The following is a 23,346-nucleotide window of genomic DNA, read 5'->3' as shown; positions in this document are numbered from 1 at the left end:
GTCAAAATTGTTTCCAAAAGAGTGTCCGACAGGAATTTGTACAATCTTGTGGCATAAATTGTACTGGATGACATGTTAATGAGGGTATTGGAACATGGGATTTAACACTGGCTGGATTTATGCAAGAGAGGATTAACCCAACATTACTAAGTGTATAACTCAGAATCAACACTGCCTTCTTGACAGTGCAGTCAATAATTACTCTTCAGGATAAAATAAAAAAGAAAATGCCGTAAATACTTGTCAGGGTAGGCAGCACCTACGGACAGAGAAATGGGGTTAACACTTCAGGTTAATGACTTCACCGCAATATCTTGATTTTGGATGTTTTTAGCATTTCCTATTTTATTTAAGATTTTCAGCACTTTGCCTTCAGATGTCATTTTGCTTTTGGAAAATATATTAGTCTTAAAATATAAGTCTTAAAAACGCATTTAACGTGTAGAACAAAATCTTGGAACAATGTCTAATTGCAAATGAGAACATCTCCTTAACACTGCAAATAAATGACTCTGCTGTCATGACTAAAATGAGATTGAAATTATTGCTAAACGTATCACAACAACAACTGTATTAACAAGGCGCTGTTAACATGGAAGTACATTCAATGGATATGTCACATATACAGAAATGGGTATTAGATTCAAGATGGAAATATTAAAAGTAGTGATCAAAACCTTGGTCAAAGAGGAGTTGGGGGTCTAGGGGGGAGATTTTTCTGGGGGATGGAAGGGGGGATTTGGTATGAAGGGAATATGTCCAAAAGGTTAGATACTGAACAACGGGGAGTAGGTAGGGGGCGCGTTTCAGGAGAACAGGTTAAGAAATAAGGAGAGCTGTGTTCTGAAAGATTTAATCAGCTCTGAACATTAAGTTAGCGATATTAGTGGATCGGGTATCAATTAGGTCAATGGGGAACAGATGATTTTACATTTGATGTTACTTCCTTCCGGCTGCTGTCTGTAAGGAGTTTGTACGTTCTCCCCGTGTCTGTGTGGGTTTCCTCCGACTCAGGAAGAATTATCATCCATTTGATGATAATCCTTTCCTTATTGGCTACGATCATAGTGAGTGATGGAGAAATCTAGAGGGGACTCGTGGCTTAGTCCTGCTCCTAATCCATATGTTTGTTTGTAAGAGAGATACGCTGAGGCTTTATTCTTGTGGGGTTGTAGAGAAGGTATCCAGTAAGAAAGAAAGTCATCACTGAAGGTGACATCTGGGCAGATGAGAGTGGAACCCAATCCCAAGAGCAAAAGCACTGGAGAATGTTATATTCAAAGGCTGCAGGGGAGTGGGTAAAAAGAGAAAACACAAAAGGTCGATAAGAATGTCAGTTATGACTCTGATTATGGACACTTTAATTTGGTGGAAGGAACAGATTTAAACTGAGTTACTGTAACGCTCTCTGAAGATGTCCTTTGGCAATTTACTCCCATTTTGAGTCTGAGAATACATTCCATTATTTTAAATTTGTTTCTGTATCAGGTCATTAGTAAGATCTCTAACATTGCTAAAGAGAAAGGCATGGATCTGGGAAATGATCAAGGACTTGAGAGAAAAGGATAGTTGGAGAAGTTCCCAGGAAAGGGTTGGTTTTAAACTGAGGGAGATGGACCCATGCAGAGAGAAGTATTCAGATCAAATCTCTTTATAAGTCACATGTACATCGAAACACACAGTGAAATACATCTTTTCACGTAGAGTGTTCCGGGGGCAGCCCACAAGTGTCGTCACACTTCCGGCGCCAACATAGCATGCCCACAACTTCCTAACCCGTACATCTTTGGAATGTGGGAGGAAACCGGAGCACCCGGAGGAAACTCACGCAGACACGGGGAGAACATACAAACTCCTTACAGACAGCGGCCGGAATTGAACCCGGGTCGCTGGCACTGTAAAGCGTTATGCTAACCGCTCACTACTGCGCCTGCCCAGGAAAAGGTCTGTGAATTTTCACAAGAAAAGGTCTGTGAATAGTTTTACAGCAGTCATAACTGCCGGAGTTCTTACCTTACATCCTTCACAGGTGATGCAACGGTAATGATAGCCTGTGGCCTTGTCACCACACACAACACAAAGTTCATCTTTGTCCAGATAACTTGGTATATAACCTTTAAAATGACACAAGAGAGAGAGAGTGTTACAAAAATTACAGTTGTAGTATTTCATAATTATGGCCTCACAAGAATACAATGACATATTCCATACCCAGTGACACCAGCAATAAAAATTATAGAGCTGCAATTAGCAGTCTGTTGAGATTCAAATAAACAGGGATCTAGGACTGCATGTATTTTTTTTATCACATTTTAACACAGTTGACACAGTGTTACAAAAATTTCTACTGAATTGCATTGACCAAAATTAGATCACTCAAGTCTCTCAAGAATGGCTGTGAAGAAACTGAGGTCAACATGTAACCTTTCATCAAAGGGCAGACACTTAGGTAATGGAGAGTCTGCAGATCAACTTTTGGAAAATAGGTTCCCATAATTTTAACCTTTCCCTTGACTTTAATTTGGAGTAATACCAAGAACAAGAAATAATGCTGCAAATACTTGGTCTAGAGAAGGAAGAAATGTTAATGTTTCAGATGAAGGTACTTCTCTCGAAATAACGGTATGTTGGAAACTATAGATGTTTACCAGTGTAAGATTTCTAACATTTGCAATGCTTTTGCTTTTGGGAAATGGAAGACTGCTCACTTTTTCCCCATGAATTCCATTTGGGCATTGAGTTGGCTAATCAGTTCAAGGCCATCGAAAAAATTAATAACATTCTAATATTTATTCGTTTCTCTCCATTTTTTCCACCAAACCCCCCACCGAATGCTCCAACCCTATTGAGGCACACTGGGAAGGGCCTTTGGTGCAATGTGGGGAGATCTCTCACCCATTCACCACCTCTCTTTTCCTGAAGGTGCCAGCTTTTACATCATATAATCTCACCTTCCCCAACTGTCTTCATGTATATATGAGCCTAAATTGAGAATACCGTACCAACTAGTTTGCCTCGGGGATTTCAACCTGTCCATATTTTATCCTAATGAGATTTCACCATTGTTTCGTCATTTTTCCCTCAGAGGTGCGGGTCAGAAATGAGAGGAAAAAGTGACAAATGTTTTTTTCTTTGCTAACCCAGAGAGCCTTGAAGCAATTATAAGATCACTGAAGCAAAATACCTCAGCAGCAGGAAACCTGAATTAAAACAGAAAGTGCTGAAAGTACTCAGTAGGTCAGGCAGCACCACTATAGTTTCCTATAGATAATCCAGACCCATAACCTGAATGGAGACCAGTAACACCAAATCCAATTCTAGGTTAACATGGAAGCAGAATCAGAATTAGGTTTATTATTAATAACTTATATGTTGTGAAATGTGTTGTTTTGTGGCAGCAGTACAGTGCAAGACATAAAATTACCATAAATTACAAAATAAATAAATAGTGCAAAACAAAAGGAATAACAAAGTAGTGTTCATGGACCGTTCAGAAATCTGATGGCGGAGGGGAAGAAGCTGTTCCTGAATCGTTGAGTGTGGGTCTTCATGGTAGTAACGAGAAGAGGGCATGTCCCAGATGGTGAGGGTCCTTAGTGATGGATGCTGCCTTCTTGAGGGTCTGCCTCTTGAAGATGTCCTCGATGGTGGGGAGGGTTGTACCCATGACGGAGCTGGCTGAGTCTACAACCCTCTGCAGCCTCTTGCAATCCTGTGCATTGGAACCTCCATACCAGGCGGTGATGCAACCAGTCGGAATGCTCTCCACCGTACATCTATGGAAATTTGGAAGAGTCTTTGGTGGCATACCAAATCTCCTCAAACTCCTAACGAAGTAGAACCAATTGCGTGCCTTCTTTGTGGTTGCATCAGTGTGTTGGGCCCAGGATAGACCCTCCGAGAGGTTGACACTACTTCCATAAGATTACCCTTTCCCTCAAAAGCTCAATCTGAAAACTATCTTCCACATAAACGACCAGCCTCATTCCCGAGTCCAAAGTTCTTTTCAAGATGCTGCACCCTCAAACCATGCTCATACTTACCTCTGCTCCATGTCCAAGCTGATACCGCCTTGAGTCCAACCTGTTACTGGGAATTTCTTTTCAAATTGATGCTGGTGCGCAACATATATTTGTTGATTTGTTCAGGTACTACAATTGGGCTAACACTTTAATTCAATGAAGTCTGAGAACTGCATACAACATTAAAAAATAAAACTTAATCCAATGGTAATGCTGATTATTTTAGTATACACAGAACACCTTTCCACATACAAGAATGACTTGGAAATCTAAATGACGCTTGTAACATTTCATGATTATGGCCTCACAAGAATACAATGGCATATTCCACACCCAGTGACACTAGTAATAAAAATTAAAGAGCTGCAATTAGCAGTCTGTTGAGATTCAAATAAACAAGGATCTAGGACTGCATGCATTTTTTATTAAATTTTAAGTTTACAAAACAGTATTAGCACTGATGAGCAATGTCATTAATACATTGTACACTAACCTAACAACAAAATTGCACCAATTATGTATTATATTTCAACGTGACATTCAATCATCAGTGAAGGTTTAAAATCTCTTCAATAATCAGGTGAACTAAAATGACTTTTTCCTCTTCAATCAAAATGGAGCCGCTTAATGAGAAATTTATTCTTGGCTGGTGACACCAAACATACAGCATTGTGACAGCTATTGGTTGGAGCTGAGGAAGGTACAACATGCATTTAGCACGATGTTGCATATTCCTCCAAGGATTTAGATCAGCTTGCAGAGACGGCCATAGCATCAATGCGTCATATGGCAGGGAAACAGGTCCCACAGCCCAGCAAGTCCATGGCAAAAATCAAACACCGATTTTATCCAACACTGCTCCCATTTTATCCTCCCTCCTTTCCCATCAACCCCCCCCCCCCCCCCCCCCCCCAGATTCTACCCTTCAAAACACTTTAGGGACACTTTACAGTGGCCAGTTAACCTACCAGCAGGCATGTCTTGGGGACATGGGAGGAAACGGGAGCGTCTGTGTGGGATCAAGTTTCTGGTAACTATTTCATGCTAATTTTTTTTTCATTTGTTTAGCTAATAAGCCGCACTTACAGCTACTTTTAGAAAACAGTTGCACTCATCCTGCATGATTCAAGATAAATATAAACAAATAATTAAAATGAAATCACATTATGTGTTAGCATTCATTATATGACTTTCCTCTGTGTAACTTAGTCTATTGCCCAGGTCCGAACCTGCAGCAAACCGTGTTCACCCATCACACCTCTACTTGTCCCCTTGATTTTAGGTCCCAATTCTCATCTCTGATTGCTCCTCTCTCATTCTCTTCCCCCACATCAACTACTTGATCTCACTGCTTTTCCCTGGATCGGTAACTATAACACTTTATTCTTTATTCTGCATTCTGTTATTGCTTCCCCCTTATACTACTTCAATGCATTGTTTTAATGAATTGATCTGTATGGACGGTATGTAAGACAAGTTTTTCACTGTACCTTGGTACATGTGACAATAATAAACCAATTTACGAATCTTTTAGATCTTCTTGGTTTCCGAAGCTCCAGGTCACAGAACAATGCAGCACATGAGGAAGCCCCTCCGGCTTATTGTAACTGTGAAGATTAAGCAAATTAGTCCCATTTTGCTTCCTTTTCCCAAAAGCCTGGAGTTCTCCAATTTCAATTATGTATCCACTTCCTTTTCAGGCAGTATATCGCAGGTCTAATAAATCCCTTAATTAATCCCTGGTTCTTTTGTCAATTACCTTCAAATTGACAGAAGGTAGATCGTTATTATTAGTCATTAACTCTTTTAGCATTGCATCTTGAGTGTATCAGGATAGTAGAAGGCAGTGGTAAGGGACCTTTATTTATTTATTACCTTAAAATTCCTACATTAATTAGTACTCCCATATATTCTGCCAATGCTGTCTTCCAGAAGTTCAGGTCACCCTTTGCACTAAATGCTGCTTCTCCCCACAATTCCTCTTAATTTTCTAGACATCCAAATCCACCCAAGACCAAATGGTTCTTCCAAACCTCAGAACGCTTTCACAGCTCCCTAATAATACTGCACAAGACACAAAAAAATACCAAAGTGGACCCTTGATAGCTGATTTCTTATTAATTCTAGCTTTCAGCCCATCTCTCGCTACTGCAACCTTTCTTTTATTCGATCCTATTTTCCTCAGTGCCCATTTTGTGCTCCTTCCAGTTGCAAAACCCCAGTACACCATTCGGATTCTGGAGAACCATTTCATACTCCTGTGTTTGACATTGGCAAATCACTACTTTTAAATTTACTTTGCTTTCTTTATGAAACAAAAATCTCTTTCAATGTTGCATGTACACTGGAACTACGATTTTTCAATTTTATAAAAAATTCAAAAAGATTGGCACAAACACGTATTGAGCCAAAAATAACAAATGGATAAGGAACGATGTTTAATCTTCACAGTGTGAAGTAAGATTTTCAGCTACTTTCTGCCAAATTAAATATATTGATAGTGGCATTTATTTAGAAACATACATCTCTGCCCAGTAAATTACACTGTGCAGCGCTAAGCTCCTGATGAATTTAGCTGTATCGTTACTGTAATAAAGTGTGGTGCAATTGAACAATATTAAAACTATACACCTTCACAATTTTGCAACATTTTCAACCTGGAGCTAAAAATTGTGAATGAAATTTTGATTGGCTGGCATGTTACGGAATGGCAAATACTATTACAGCACCCTATTGCAGAAGCCTAAACATTATTTGCCAACTTGAGAGCTTTTACTTTCATACTTGCATTAGAATACACAGAAAGTAAATAATTTCACATTAAGATAGTTTACGAACATCAGCATGAACTTGGGTGTCAGGCATCTGATAAATCCTCACAAACAGCAAAACATTCAACAGCCACTTCAATTCAGGTTTATGGGGATCATACAGGACAAATTAGAAATAGATCTAACAATGGACTATACCTTTTCTCGGAGAGAACGACGGTGATTCTTCTTGACAAAAAACCCCTTTTCTATCACTAAAATATTCAGCCTGGCTAAAGCGATTCATACTTGTATTCATGTTACAATACTCGTTCTTGAACTCGTTTCCAGGGAAACTGAAAGGCTGATTCACAATCCAGGTCTGGTCCATGCAAATGTTATTCCCGTGAGGAGCCAGAACATTGTAACAGCCATAAACCTGGTTGTCCTCTCTATACATGCAAAAATCTGGTAGCTGCATGTAACAATCATCGTTGGTTGTTACTTGTGCCTCATACATATCTTGCATGCAGTAGTTCATTTTGCAAGGTTATATTGTACTTCCAAAATAAACTTAGAGGATCAATTATCTTGTGAAAAATATTATCGTAGAAAAATGTATGTCAGTTTTAAAAATATCAAAGTTATACATTTCTTGTGCATGCATACTACCCTAAGTGCCAAAAATCCAATTTATATATAGGTGCCTGCAACACTCCCCTCTGATAATTATACGAATAAAGAAGCAGATGGATAATATCCAAAGCCAAAGCCAAAGGCCTTAATCTGTGACAGGGTCCAATTCATGTGACAGACAGATGCATAGACAGGTAGACTATACCATCAGACAGCAAGCTCAAACTGAAACAATACTGTCCAATCCACTTTGTCAAATACAATCTTTTCTTAAAACTACTCTAATCCCCCAAACTAGACTATCAAAGTGGAGCGTATATGAAAAAAAATTGAATTTAAAAGTTTCATGTTAATTTTGTGATGTTAATGTGGTAATAAGCAATTAAATCTATGGAATTCTACCGAAAGCCATTTATTTTTAAATAGGCCAGTTTGTGTTTATAACTATGCAACCATAACTTTAATCACTATTATTAAGTGTATTCATTGTTTTAAGAGTATTAAGCTGTATTGCAATTGAGCACAGTAACTAATTGTTTTAAGACTGTGCTTGTAATCTCACAGTTTGCTCCATTAAACTGATCATCAATTTACTGACTAAAAACAATTCATTTATTTTTAATTTAAGAAATAATGGATAAGTAGATTTAACGGCTGGGAATAAAATTACAAAAATCAATAACAGCATGTACCACTGATTGCAAACTAAGACTTGTAAAAATTCATTAGCTGTATTGATTATTTTAGAGTATTAGCCTTATGCCAAGTTAGCTCAACAATGATGATTATATTAAGCAGCTCCCAGTAGACCATTAGCAGATAAAGATATGTGCATTTTAACAAATTAAAACCAATTAAAATATTACTGATTTCAAATAAAAACAAAATTCAGTTTTAATGTCTGGCCAGTTGTAAGATCCTCAAATTGAGCTATTGCGATCTGGAAAGGAATCTGTTTTGTTAATGTGTGACTTTGTATTACGGAGGAAATTCAATTTGGGAGCAGGAATTGGAACTTGGTCCCATTAAGAATTTAGAAGGATCAGGAATTACAGTAAAGCTGAAACACTTGACAGGTAAACACTACCAAAAGTGCAAGGCTCAACATGAAGTTATATTGATACATATGAAAAGTTTTACATGGACCTTATGCAAACATTCTTTTTAAAGATAATCACTATATGATGAGAGTCAGGCAATAAGACTTTAAAGCGATCAAATCTGACATCTGTTGGTTTTGAGGTGCTCTAAGGTAAAGAGTGGCTAAATCTGTAGGAATCAGGCGATTATACCAGTTTAACTTTTTCATGAGGTGAAATCCCAAACAATGCTTTAATCTTTCCTATGTCTGACAAGTCTACATCAAGTTCAATTGAACATTTGTTTGCTAGATAATTTCTAAAGAAATAAAGCTGAGTGCATTCTTTAATATTCCTTTGGATTCATATCAGCAAAAGCATTGCTACTATTAGGCTATAGATAGATAGCTGGGATATGGTCAACCTACTAAGAACTTGAAATTTGTTAATCTAAAAACAATGTACATTGAGTACCAAAGAATAAACTAATGAGAAACCTCCATAATTAAATAAGAACCTAGATTTTGATACCACTATTCCCACCACATAAACATGTCTACAACCTCTTAATATTAACAAATTACCTTTTTCCTCAAAATATTCACCTTTAAAGAGCCTGCTGGTAAATGCAAGAGGATCTCATTACTTCTGCTTTTAAAAACCCATGCAAGAGTTCTGGGTGATATAAACTGGACAGTATATTTTCTGCAGTCAGATTGTTCCGTTTCTTCCCAAGTACACCTTTTTCCAGAACCAAAACTTGTTTGGCTGATGTTCGTTGCATTTCCAACTGAGTAAAGTTTCAGATGCAGCAGAGCAGAAACAGCTTTTGGAGATACTTTCTATGGAAGTGCCCATGAATGAAACATCCTATTAGGCTCTGGCATTGTTGATTGTAGAAAAATATTTTCTGTTTTGCTGCCGTGATTTTCTTACATCTTACAATTGTAATCGTGCTTCTCCCGGTTATTTTGCACGTTCAACAGTTATATTCTATTTCAGGGGAGAGATCATTACTGGCTTTGCACCTGTTCATGCACTTCTCGGCACCCTCTACAGTTCTTCCAAACAATGAAGATTCAGAACCACAACTTTGCTGAATTTATTGCGCAGCCTAAATGATCATTTGAGGACCTTGGGTTCAAAGCTGGCCATCCACAAATTTCAGAGACTCAGGATACAAAAAAAATGGACTCAACCTCAACTGACATCGTTCTTATCGCATGCTGTCCTGAGACACATCCGGATGCCCCACTGTGACATCTTCTGAAATCTCTTAGTATTCTCTGCATTCTCTCCTGATGCTTTCAATGTAAAGAACCTCCAATGTAATGATAAAATCATTGCGAAAGAAGGGCATTATTCTTTAAGAAAACACCTTTAAAGTGGCGACCTACAAATAATCAAGTGCATTAAGATAAGACATTGTAAAAAGACGTTAACAAATGCTGAAATTAACTGCATTTCCAAGACAAAAAAATTCACTCTCAAGGTAGATTTAAATTGACTTGGTAAATCATGGCTAGATCTTGCACACTGATTGAAAACTGAAAAACCAGATGAAAACAAAGGAGAAAGTGTCATTTATTTTACCATCATGTTAAGAAGATGGTAGTGTACATAACAATCGTGGAAGCAAAAACCTTAAGGACCTTAAAACATTTCCAAAGGCCAAATGTATTAACCTTTACTCCACCAACTAAATACAAAATTAAAATCATCTAGTTGCTCTTTCTCTCTTTCCCACAGAGACCTCAAATGATCATTTACTCAGAATGCACAAGGACAAATCAGAGTTAAGTTAAGGTGCCTTCACGGACTAAAACAAAAGGACCAAAGTTTTGCTTCAGCCCATTTTTGAGGCCAGATTGTCACTTCACTGGGACTGTGCAACAGGAGGCCAAGTCCCATTGGCCATTGACAAATCTGAACAATACTCAGACCTAGATTAAATGGGCACAGATCTACAATCAGAATCAGGTTTATTATCACATCACATGACGTGAAATGTGTTGTTTTGTGGCAGCAAGACATAAATTACTGTAATTTAAAGAATAAATAAATAGCGCAAGAAAAGGAATAACGAGGTAGTGTTCATGGGTTCATGGAACGTTCAGAAATCTGATGGCGGAGGGGAAGAAGCTGTTCCTAAATCATTGAGTGTGAGTCTTCAGGCTCTTGTACCTCTTCCCCAATGGCAGTAACGAGAAGAGGGCATGTCCCAGATGGTGAGGGTCCTTAGTGATGGATGCTGCTTTCTTGAGGCACTGCCTCTTGAAGATATCCTCGATGGTGGGGAGGGTTGTGCCCCCGGTGGAGCTGGCTGAGTCTACAACCCTCTGCAGCCTCTTGCGATCCTGTGCATCGGAGCCTCCACACCAAGCTGTGATGGAACCAGTCGGAATGCTCTCCAGCGTACATCTATAGAAATTTGCAAGAGTCTTTTGTGACGTACCAAATCTCCTCAAACTCCTAACGAAGTAGAGCTGCTGGCATGCCTTCTTCATGATTGCATCAATGTGTTGGGCTAGATATCATCTGATATTTAATCTAGACAAATTCCGATAGTCAAGACAGTCTTTGTCATGGTGACCTTGAAAATTTATCAATCTAACCCATTTCCTTTAAGCCCGCAAATCCTCCTATTGCTTTGAGGCTCCTAACTCACCCAAAATTTCCCCATTTTCACTGTTTCCAATTTGCCCTTTCCGTATCCTACAACAGAGTCAGCTGCTCTATTCACTGAGGCTCCTTGTCCACCCTTCACCCAAGAGCTGAAGGGAAAGCTTCAAATTTAGCCCCTCATGCATTTCCTGCTGCTGTTGTGGGCCCCTGACTGAAGACATCACTGCCCCATCCTCAGGCTTTAAGATCAAAGTCCCAGACTAGAAATTTTAATGTGTCCCAGTGGGTGTTGGATCTGGTCAGAGTAGAAGGGCACCAGCAAATACTTTGGTTGTGGTTCACCTTTTACAGAACAGGGATGGGATATTTTCACAAACAAAAAGGTGTCACCAGGACTAAGTCAGGTCCAGGGGCTGGATGTAGGGAGGGTATAGATGGGGTGGAGAGAGGGTTGGCAGAGGGCTTAGCAATAGATAAGGATGTGGGGAAATGGGGCGGTGGTGCTGGGCAATGAGGTCACGGCCCCCATCAATCGGAAGGTCAGGTCCTGGGCCAAGTGGGAGTGAGATCAGAGCGAGCCCCATAAAATTATTTCTACAGCTTCTGCCCCACTCCCAACTGTCTCTTAGTTCTACTCTTCTTCAATAAGACCATTCTTCCCTCTTTCTGGCTGGCCTGAGTCTCACACCGCCCTCGGTTCTTCCTTATTCCTGGTTGAAAAAAAAATATTTCTCTGGCAGAGACTGAGAAATTGGCTTCACAAAGAAAAGCAGTCAACTACCACAATGTAAAGAGACTGCAGCAAACACTTATTTAATGCCTAAGCTCTTGTTTCATGCTTCTGTAGCTGCATTGGCTCAACCCTCAATGTCAAGGGGTCCACGTCATTTTCTTTACATAAAGTATATCCAATTAATCTATCGTGTAAAATCTGCATAAAGTGTCTCCTGTTCTTTACATTGTGGTAGTTGATTGCTTTTCTTCATGAGGCCAATTTCTCAGTCTCTGCCAGTATAAAAATACAGCCTGTAATATTTTATACAAATGATTCAGAATCAGAACTGTAAAGATTATCTATAGATTTACCTTTTGAAATAAGATATCTTTGTTAGTCACATGCACATCAAAACATACAGTGAAATACATTTTTTTGCATTGTGTTCTGGGGGCAGCCCGCAAGTGTCGCCACGCTTCCGGTGCCAACATAGCACACCCACAACTTCCTAACCCGTATATCTTTGGAATGTGGGAGGAAACCGGAGCACCCAGAGGAAACCCACACAGACACGGGGAGAACGTACAAACTACTTACAGACAGCGGCCAGATTTGAACCCAGGTCGCTGGCGCTGTAAAGCATTACGCTAACCGTTACACTACCGTGCCTGCCCTATAATAAATATGCTTTTGGATTTCTGGGAAGCTCATGATATGAAGTGTTTTTCTTCTCCTTTGGATACTACCTTTCTTCCAATCATATCACTGCTTTAAACCATCTCTGCTATATTTCCCATAGATAAGAATAATTTTTTTAATTTTAAATTTTTAATTTTATTTACAGCATGGTAACAGGCCCTTCCGGCCCAACGAGTCCGCGCCGCCCATTTTAAACCCAAATTAACCTACCCGTACGTCTTTGCAATGTGGGAGGAAACCGGAGCACCCACAGGAAACCCACGCAGGCACAGGGAGAACGTACAAACTCCTTACAGACAGCGATGGGAATCGAACCCCAATCGCTGGCGCTGTAATAGCGTCGCGCTAACTGCTACGCTACCGTGTCACATCTTATAGGTAATATCACTTGCTGCATGATTTCATATTATCACTGATTATTCCTCAGAGATGGGAACTTAGCTTCTACTTGTGAATTCAAAGGCACCTTCACAATACTTATTATTTGAAGTACTCCCACAAAATGTTTACAACTTCTGGTGCAGCCTTGTTCTAAAAGAAATCTTAATGCTCTTGGTCCAAATAAAATTTCTGTCACATTGCAGGTTATTTGTAACTACATCCACCATCAGAAATCCACATTAAATCTCCAGGTTGCCTTCTTCTGTTGAAATTTCTTCAAATACTTGTAAATGTTTAATTTATTTTCTCTCTCTCACAGTTATTTGCAGCAGGGTTGTCAATTTATTTGTATATAACTACTAAATTGACATGCAAACTAAATTAAAAGCCTTATGTGAAAAAAAATTGAAAGATTACAATGTAGTGCACTTTGAGGTCAGGACATCCCAAAGCACTTGACAACCAATGGAGTACTTTTGACTTGTGGTCACTGTTGTAATGTAGGAAACACAGCAGCTAATTTGTGAACATTAATCTCACACACGTCAATGTGTTTACAGTCAGATAATTTGCTTTAATGCTGTGGATTGAGGACTAAATATTGGCCAGAATACCGGGGTAACTCTCCCACCCATCTTCAAAATAGCAGCATGCAAACTTTTATGTTTACCCGACACTGCAGACGGAATCTTTGTTGTCCCATCTGAAAGACACGCAGGATGCTGTCAGAGTATCATGCTAACATCTGGAGTAGGGCTCCAGCTGCAAACCTCCGACTTGGAATGCTACCAACCTGGATACGCCTAACAGTGTGTATGAACTTCCTCCAATTCACATTTCACTTTGTTGATACCACTGATGTTGGAAGAGATTCTAGGGAAGAAATTCCTATTGGGCCATCAGCCTATGTGAATATTGGTTCCTTCCTATCTTTCAAACAATATCTAAAACTGATGACCTGGTCATTTATTGCAATGATATTTGTCAGAATTTGTGGTTAACTTCATTGTTCTCAATGTGCTTTGGGATTTCCTGGTGTCATGAAATTTGCAGTGTACATGCAGGACCTTCTTTCTTTTAAGATGAACCAATCTCCTGAACCTGATGTTTTCAACCCCGGAGCAAGGAATGGAAGCATAATCTTCCAAAGTCCTCTAGATTCAGAACTTGTTCATTCGGATTGGACAATTGTAAATACCCTCCCATTATGTGAGAAATGGAGAGGATGGAGATATTACCTGAAAATATCAGCTGATATTAGCTGAAAATATCAGCTGAAGATCCTGGCATTAGTTGTGAAAATTCTAGCATTAGTTGTGAGAAACTTATTGTAATCAATCAAAAAAATGTAACTAAACACTTTAGCATGTTTGAACTGATTCATTCAGTCAGCAAGGATTTTTGAAGGACAGGCTGCATTTGGCTAATCTTATCAAACTCATTGGAGGTGGTCACTCGCACGGCAGTTTGGATAGTACCAGAAGACATTTGGAGATATGGTGATGTCCTGTGATTGGCAAGTTGTGACAAATTGATGCTAGTTAGGAATGATTTGGATTCAGAAACACAGATAGGTTTTTCTAAGTTTGATGATGACCCTCTCGTCACATGCAGGTATTTAAATGTGACCACTTTTACAACAGCACTTTAAATAGGCGGACTTTATGCATAAGCTCCTTCAAGAGTGGTGGCAGGAAGCACTTGCTCATCGAGAGGTAACAGGAATCTGGAATTCTAACCCCTTCACTATTATATAAGTGCCTGCAAATGTCGAGTGAATTGAAGTTGGAGAAATAAGTAGGTTGGCCAAGTGAAAGTAAGTAACGGACAGACATGTGGGTTCAATGACCTACACCGATTCCTCTGATCTATGTCGATGGAGGGTCAGGAGAAGCTCTCAGAAAGAACCTGTGACTACCTGGGCAATTCTATTGCAAAAGTCATGCACAATACTTTCTTATGTACAGTTAGGCATTGGAATCTAAAAAACAATCACTAAATAATCTGTTAATACTCAAATTGTTGGCTCTGCAATATTATGCGTGGCAGGGCCTTCGGGAATATTAAAGAATAGGGGGATATTGCTGTGCAAGTCCAAGGCTATCTGAACTAGTAGGTATAGATGGTGGTGGTGGGCATATGGGGTATCTACCTTCATTACCCGGGACACAGAATATAAGAGGAGGGATGTTATGGTACAACTCTATATCGGTCAGGCCATGGGTGGGCTGTGTACAGTTTTGGCTCCCATGCTATGGGAATGTGAATCCACTGGAGAGGCTGCAGAGGAGATTCACCAGGATGTTGCCTGGGATCAAGCTTTTTAGTTATCGGGAGAGACTGGATGGGTTGAGCTGTATTCCCTAGTGCGGAGGAGGCCAAGGGGTGGGGGGGTGAGGGGCTGATAGAGACACACAAAATTATGAGGGGCATGGATACAGTAGAGAGTAGGAAACATTTCCCTATGGCAGAGGTGTCTAAAGCTGGAGGGCATAGGGTTAGGGTGAGGGATAAGAGGTTTCAGAGGGGATCTGAGGAAGAACTTTAGCAGCCAGAGAGTAGCTGGAATCTGGAAGGTACTGTCTGAGCGGATGGCAGAGGTAGGACCCCCTGCAGCACAAGAAGTACCTGGACGAATGCTTGAATCACCAATGCACAGAAAGGTCCAGAGTGAGTGCTGGGACATGGGATTAGTGTATAAAGGTACTCGACAGTTGCCACAGACACAGTGGGCTGATGGGCTAGTTTACCTCATATGGCACAAAGCACAGCATCAGTATCTCCCAATACGCCTTTAGAAGATGTGTCAGTTGACATACTGCAATTATCTGTTTCCCACTAATTGATTCAGTCAAATTTTAATGTCCCTGGTGACAGAAATGGAGCCAACCTGGTCTTGATCTCAATGCACATTCCACCCTGTGAGTTAGCTAAATATCCTCCTACCCAAAGTGCAAATCAAGGTTGTTAATTTGCTTGTGTAAAGTGGGAAAGTGAGATCAGCAAGCATTTTCTGCACAATTTTTCCTCTTTACGTTTACTTTCCTGCACTTGAAAAGTCAGAAATGATAGAATAACAGGTAGTTCTTCTTCATATCTATAGGTTGCACCTGTCTTAAATGTTGGTCTTACTAATGCCTGAAAATCTATAAGCAGCAAAATAAAATCTGTACATCTGAATGCTTTGTTGTTCAGATCTGCTGACATCACATTTCTCTGTACAAGTAATTTGGAAGCTCTGCGCCTTGCATCTTCTGCCCCGTTACCAACCTCCTTCTGCACAAGAGGATTGAATGTGATGTTGCCTCCCACATCAGTATCCCTCTTCCCTGGAACTCTCCCTCCGAGCACGTGTCTGCGTCAGCTAAGGTACTGAAGTGGCTTGATCAAAGTGACAAGGCATCCTCCGGGGCTGTGATAATGGTGAATTTACTCTCTTTGTCCTGCCTGCAGCTTTTTAATGTCCTTCACCATAACGTCCTCATCCTGCAACTGGACTCAGCTGGTTAAATTCTTATTGATCCAGTCATGGCCGAAGAATTCCCTGTTATAACTTCCCTTCCTGCACCTGACTTTTGGTGGTCTCCTCGGGCCCAATCCAGACCCTGTGCCATTTCTCAACTCACGCTGCTCCTCAGTGACATCACCTGAAGATACTTTGTCAGATTCGACACATGCACTCATGGCCCTCACTTACTGCCATCTCTCTTCACATCTCCACCTCCTCTGAACTGTCTGACTCTTATTTTGATCTCCAGTCCTAGTTGAGCAGAAAATTCCCCCAACCAAAAATTACGACTGAGCTACCACACTCTCGATCTCAGCACTGACCCCTTCCCTGTCCCTGGCAAATATCTGAAACTGAAGTAGACAGTGTGCAAACTCTGTTTTTCCTGACTCAAAAGATGACCTTTGGATCATGTATCTGTGCCAATAATAAAATCTGCCATTTCCAAATCCACCCCTGTCTCAGTTCATTAGCTGCTGAAACTCATTTCCATATCTTTGTTACTTATGAACTATTCCAACACATTTCAACCCAATCCCTCCTTTCATTCTTGGTAGATCTAAGGTCATTCAAAACTCTGCTGTGTATGACTGATCAGCCACAGGACAGATGACCGCAGACCTATACTGACTTCAAGTCTAAAATTATCTTTTAAATCCATCCGTGGCCACACATCCTTATATCTGAAATCCTTCATAGCCTTGCCCCTCCTTATTAAGTCCCCCCTCCCTGTTTCTGTCATCCTGTTGGTCCTACAACCCATGATGTCTATATTTCTGAACACGCCTGTACAATATCTAATTGCTCCATTGCTGGCAGTAATTAATCAGCTTTAGGAAATCTAATAGTTTCAATTTATCTCCAAAGGTTACATCTAGTTTTATGTGTCTGTGGTCATTTCCCTTCCACTGCAGCAGAAAATCAGTGGTGGTGAATTGCACACTTGTGTCTCCAGTCAAAATCACTTTTAACCCCAAGAAAGTCATACACGATGTTAAAGCACCTCTTTTGTTAGTTTTATCTCATTTGTAATTTTAAAATTCTGTTCAAATTCTGTTCTTTTATATGGGCTGCCAGTGCATTTTACTAAAAGTATCATAATAAAAAGAATCCAGAAAAAAATTAAATGAGTCAGATGTACCCTTGCTTGAGAGAATGATGCATTTTGGTTAGGGTTTATTTAAAATCACTAATGTTCTAGACCATTTTCATGACTGTAGATAACAGCTTATTTATGAAATCTGGTCAATAATTCACACATTAATGAGGGATAAGCACAGCAAATACACAGGGTCTATCTGCTTAATGAATATAATTTTGTTTTACTTATGCTGTTACTAAAGCACTTCTTCCCTTAAGTACACAGTCTACCTCCTTAATGAATATAATTTTTATTTGATTTTGCTGTATAGCTTGTTTTTCTAAAGCCCTTCTTTCCTGGAATACACAGCAGGTATGGTGGTAATTCTCGGTTTTCCAAGAAAGAAAGAAATCTCCAAGGAAACCTGTAGCTGCACATTACATACTCCTTATGCTGATAGCTGTCCTTTATCTTTCTATCTTCTCCCTGTGAGAATATTCTTAATTGTTCCTTTCTGTCAGCAGGCTCCAATTTATTGGCTTTGGTAGTGACTGCAGCTGGCAAACCAGTTGTCAGCAACCAGATAATTGGTACAAATGTGTTCTTATGTGCAGGAAAATGCAAAGAACCAATCAACTTTATTTTACATACTGCAATGGATCAGATCCTAGGGCAGCTAATTTAATTTTTAACACAGCAATGAAGTGTGCCAGAGTGCAGTAGATCCCAAATTCTACTTCTCATTAAGGGAAATAAATTATAATCTTCCTTTGATACCCAAATGTATAAATTAATGACCAAATGTCAGAAATAAATTGCCCACGAGTCATAAAAATGGTCTTGAACATTAGTGATTATTATATAAATTGTCTCACAGTCTGCAGCAAGAGTACATTTGACCTTATTGTTTTAATTCGCTAACAATGGAAAACAATTGTCTTGGTAATCAGAAGGGTTTGGACTCCACCTTTTGGCATTTTATCATAAATAATTAGTGTTAAAGCTGACCTTTAGTTTTGATTTTTGGGATGTGAGCTTCACTGGCAAGATCAGCACTTATTGCTGATCTCTGACTTCCCTTGGAAAGGTGGTGGTGAGCCACCTCCTTGAAATACCACAGTCCTTCTGGTGGAATCCATTTGGGTAGGGAGATCCGTGATGTAGGCTCAACAATGACAAAGGCCAAGCGATATGCTTCCAAGTCAGGCTGGTGTACGGGTTGTAGGAGAACCTACAGATGGTGACGTTCCCATGCATTGCTGGGCCTTGTTCTGCTTGGTGATAAACATCATCCATAGTTTGGGCCATTCTCCTGGGGAAGTAACTACAAAGCATTTTTTGATGATATACCCTGCAGCCACAGTGCACTGGTGGTGGAGGGAACGAAAGTTTAGTTTGTTGAATGGGATTCCAATCCTGCAGGCTGCTTTGTCCTGGATCCAAACAAGTGTTCAAAATTCCATTATAATACAATATTCCTTGTAGATGGTGGAAAGGGTTTGACATGCGCGTCGTAAACTAACCGCAGGGTGGGCCTTCCGGCAGGAACCTTACGTCACGTCCGCCGGAGAGGCTATCGGGTACCTTTGCGCGCACGCGCGTTTTGCTTGTTACAGTAAAGTGTGCTCCGGTTCAGCCTCCACGTCTCTGAGCTTTCCTTTCAGCAACGCGTTGCGTTGGGCTACATTTGGTGACCCCGACGCTTCCAGACGGCATCTGGAACCCGCGACATGAATTCCAATGACTCGCACAATGCAGTCTCGCTCAAGCTCCCGACTTTCTGGGCCGCTCAGCCCCACATTTGGTTCGAGCAGGCTGAGGCCCAGTTCAGTATCAGAGGCATTACAGCCGATGCCATGTGGTACTACTACATGGTCAGCGTGTTCAACCAGGACACAGCAGGCCGGATCAACGACTTCCTGCACCAGCCACCAATGGAGGACAGGTACGCTAAGATCAAGGTGCTCCTCATCCGCACTTTTGGACTCTCCCGCCGCGAACGAGCTGCGCAGCTTCTGCACATGGACGGCCTGGGCGACCGCAAGCCATCCAAACTGATGAACGACGTGCTGGCGCTCATGGATGGCCATAAGCCGTGCCTTTTATTCAAGCAGTTGTTCCTCGAGCAACTGCTGGAGGACGTTCGCCTCCTCCTCGCGGGTGAAGATTTCAGCGACCCACGCAGCCTCGCAGCCAGGGCAGACATTTTGTGGCAGAGTAAGCAGCGGGGAGCGGCTTCCATCTGCCTAACTGCGACCGTGCAGCCCAAGGTCAAGACCCCACAACCGAAGCCACTGAGACCCACAGGGGACAAGGACGAGGTTCGGATCAATCGTGCTTTTACCATCAGAGATGGGGGTCAAACACGCGCCGCTGCCGTCCACCGTGTGCCTTTTTGGGAACGCCGGGGCTGGCTGTCGCTAGTGGCTTCGACGGCTGGCCATCGCGACAGCCTCCTGTTCCTTTGGGACCGACGCTCCGGGCGACATTTCCTGGTGAACACCGGGGCCGAAATCAACGTCCTTCCCCCCCAAACATGGACACCCATAACATGGCCCCAGGCCCCGACCTCACAGCTGCGAACGGCACTACCATCCGGACGTATGGCTCGCGTACCATCCCGCTGCGTTTTGGGCCCAGCTGTTTTACCTGGACCTTCACGGTAGCAGCAGTATCACGGCCGTTACTAGGGGCGGATTTCCTACGAGCCAACCGTCTTCTGGTCGACCTGAAGGGCCGGCGTTTGGTCCACGCTGAGATGTTCCAGACCTTCCAGCTTGGAGAAGTCCAGTTCCCGGCCCTCTACCTAGGCTTCATCACACTCTCGGGTGATGAGTTCGCTAGGGTGCTAGTGGATTTCCCCTCCATCATCACCCCACAGTTCTCCACTACTGGTCCCAAGCACGGCGTGCAGCACCACATCCCCACACAAGGACCACCACTGCACGCCCGAGCCCATAGGCTCCCACCCAACAAGCTCCACCTCGCCAAGGAGGAGTTCCGGAAGATGGAGGAGATGGGGATCATCCGCCGCTCGGACGGCCCTTGGGCATCTCCGCTGCACATGGTGCCCAAGTCCACAGGAGGTTGGAGGCCCTGCGGGGACTACAGGACACTTAATGACGCCACAACCGCTGACCGATACCTGGTGCCTCACATCCAGGATTTCACGGCCAACCTCCACGGGACGACCATCTTTTCAAAAATCGATCTGGTCCAGTGGTACCATCAGATCCCTGTGCACCCTGACGATGTGCCCAAGACAGCCCTCATCACCCCCTTCGGGTTGTTCGAATTCCTAAGGATGCCTTTCGGCCTTAAGAACGCCGCCCAGACTTTCCAGAGGCTTATGGACTCGGTGGGGCGAGGCCTGGATTTCGTCTTCATCTATCTAGACGATATCCTGGTGGCCAGCAAGTCACACAAAGAGCACGTGGCACACTTGCACCAACTCTGCCAGTGCCTGAGTGACCATGGACTGGCAATCAGCCCGGCGAAATGCCAGTTCGGGCTGACGAAGATCGACTTCTTGGGCCTTAGGGTCAACCAGCACGGCGCCACCCCTCTGCCGGACAAGGTCCAGGCCATCCGCCAGTTTCCCAAACCGAGCACGGTCAAGGGCCTGCAAGAGTTTGTGGGGATGGTAAATTTCTACCATTGGTTCGTGCCGGCGGCGGCGCGCATCATGAGACCCTTGTTCGGTCTGATGGCTGGCAAGGCCAAAGAGGTGGCATGGGACGCAGAGTCCACCGAGGCTTTCGAGCGGGCCAAGGAGGCGTTGGCGAAGGCGGCCCTCCTAGCACACCCGAGAGTCGATGTACCCACGGCGCTCACAGTCGACGCTTCCGACACGGCGGTCGGCGGAGTCCTGGAGCAGCTTGTCGAGGGCCAGTGGCGACCGCTCGCCTTTTTCAGCCGACATCTGCGACCACTGGAGGTTAAGTTCAGCGCTTTCGGCATCCGGCACTTCCGGTATTTCCTCGAAGGAAGGGATTTCACCGTATATACAGACCACAAGCCCCTCACCTTTGCCCTTGCAAAGGTATTGGACCCATGGTTGGCTCGGCAGCAGAGGCACCTCTCCTTTATTTCGGAGTTCACCACAGATGTCCGCCACATCGCAGGGAAGAACAACGTGGTCGCCGACACGCTGTCCCGCCCCCACATCCACTCAGTGACCACCTCAGCCCCAGGGATCGACTACACGGCACTGGCGCAGGCGCAACAGGCGGACGCCGAGATCCCGGCCTACCGCACCGCCATTTCAGGACTCCAGTTGGAGTATGTTCCTGTCAGCCCGACAGCGGTTCGGCTCCTGTGCGACACGTCTACTGGCAGATCTCGGCCTGTGGTACCAGCAGCATGGAGGCGACGGGTGTTCGACACGCCACATGGCCTGGCCCACCTGTCCATCTGGGCGTCTATCAAATTGGTAGCGGACAAATTCGTTTGGCATGGTTTACGCAAGCAGGTTGGACACTGGGCCAGGACCTGCATACACTGCCAGACCACCAAAGTCCAGCGGCATGGAAGGACCCCCGCCAGCAGTTCCAACCGACGCTCGGGAGGTTTCAGCACATCCACGTGGACATCGTCGGCTCCCTGCCTGTCTCCTGGGGCACCAGGTATATCTTTACCATGGTCGACAGGTTCACCAGATGGCCGGAGGCCGTGCCGCTAGCAGACATGTCCACCGAACATGCACCAGAACGCTCATCGCAAACTGGATCGCCAGGTTCGGACTCCCAGTGGACATCACCTCCGACAGAGGGGCACAGTTCACGTCAGGTTTGTGGACAGCACTGGTGCAGCTCCTGGGCACCCGGTTACATCACACCATGGCGTACCACCAACAGTCCAACGGTTTGGTCGAGCGGTTCCACAGGCACCTCAAGTCAGCCCTGATGGCGCGCCTCAGAGGGCCCAACTGGACAGATGAGCTCCCCTGGGTTTTACTGGGCATCCACACGGCCCCCAAGGAGGACCTGGGCACCTCCTCGGTGGAGTTGGTCTACGGCACCCCCCTGACGGTCCCAGGCGAGTTCGTGCCAGAGGCCCAAGGTCCAGCAGGGATGCCGGCAGAAGTGCTGACGAGGCTGCGGGACAAGGTAGGGACCCTGGCACCAGATCCGACCTCCAGACATGGCACTACACCGTCCTTTATCCCTAAGGACCTCCGGGACTGTGAGCACGTTTTCATCCGCAGGGGCATGCACAAGTCACCTCTGCAGAGGCCGTACGAAGGACCCTTCAAGGTGCTCCGGCACAACGGATCTACGTGTGTCATGGAGGTGGGTGGCCGCGAGGAGACTTTTACAGTGGACCACCTCAAACCGGCGCACTTGGACATTGAGCAGCCGGTGAAGGTATCCTCACTGTGCCGGCGGGGCAGGCCACCCAAGAGGGACACACAGACTGGGGGTCCCACATCCCCGATGGACATTTCTGGGGGGGGGGGGGGGGCGGCTAGTGTAGCGGTCCGTACTCACGGGAATTGAACCGCCATCGGCGGCCACGGGCAGGCGCGCAAGAGCGCGTCGTAAACTAACCATGGGCCAGGCCTTCCGGCAGGAACCTTACATCACATCCGCCGGAGAGGCTCTCGGGTACTCTTGTGCGCGCGCGTGTTTTGCTTGTTACAGTAAAGTGTGCTCCGGTTCAGCCTCCATGTCTCTGAGTTTTCCTTTCAGCAACGCATCACGTTTGGCTACAGCTCGTTATTTGATGGTTTAGCCAGTTTAACTACTTGCATGCTTGGGCCAGAACAAACATATTATCTGTAGAATGTTAATCTTTCAATGGCTAACTTTTCAGTAGTGCTTGTCGTGTGACTAGAATTAATACTACTAG

General features: G+C 43.4%; 1 protein-coding gene across 2 annotated transcripts in view; it reads right to left on the bottom strand.

Annotated features, from left to right (window-relative positions):
- The window catches only part of thrb (thyroid hormone receptor beta), a 188,534-nt gene that overhangs the window by 18,821 nt on the left and 146,367 nt on the right, over nt 1–23,346 (bottom strand). For both annotated transcript variants that reach the window (XM_052015770.1, XM_052015771.1), the window contains exon 4: nt 2,014–2,114. In XM_052015770.1, the coding sequence (XP_051871730.1) occupies nt 2,014–2,114 (101 nt within the window). The remainder of the gene's footprint in view (nt 1–2,013; nt 2,115–23,346) is intronic.

The sequence above is a fragment of the Pristis pectinata genome, chromosome 5 (genome assembly GCF_009764475.1).
Source record: "Pristis pectinata isolate sPriPec2 chromosome 5, sPriPec2.1.pri, whole genome shotgun sequence".
NCBI lineage: Eukaryota > Metazoa > Chordata > Chondrichthyes > Rhinopristiformes > Pristidae > Pristis > Pristis pectinata.
This window is presented reverse-complemented; position numbering and strand designations above follow the sequence as displayed.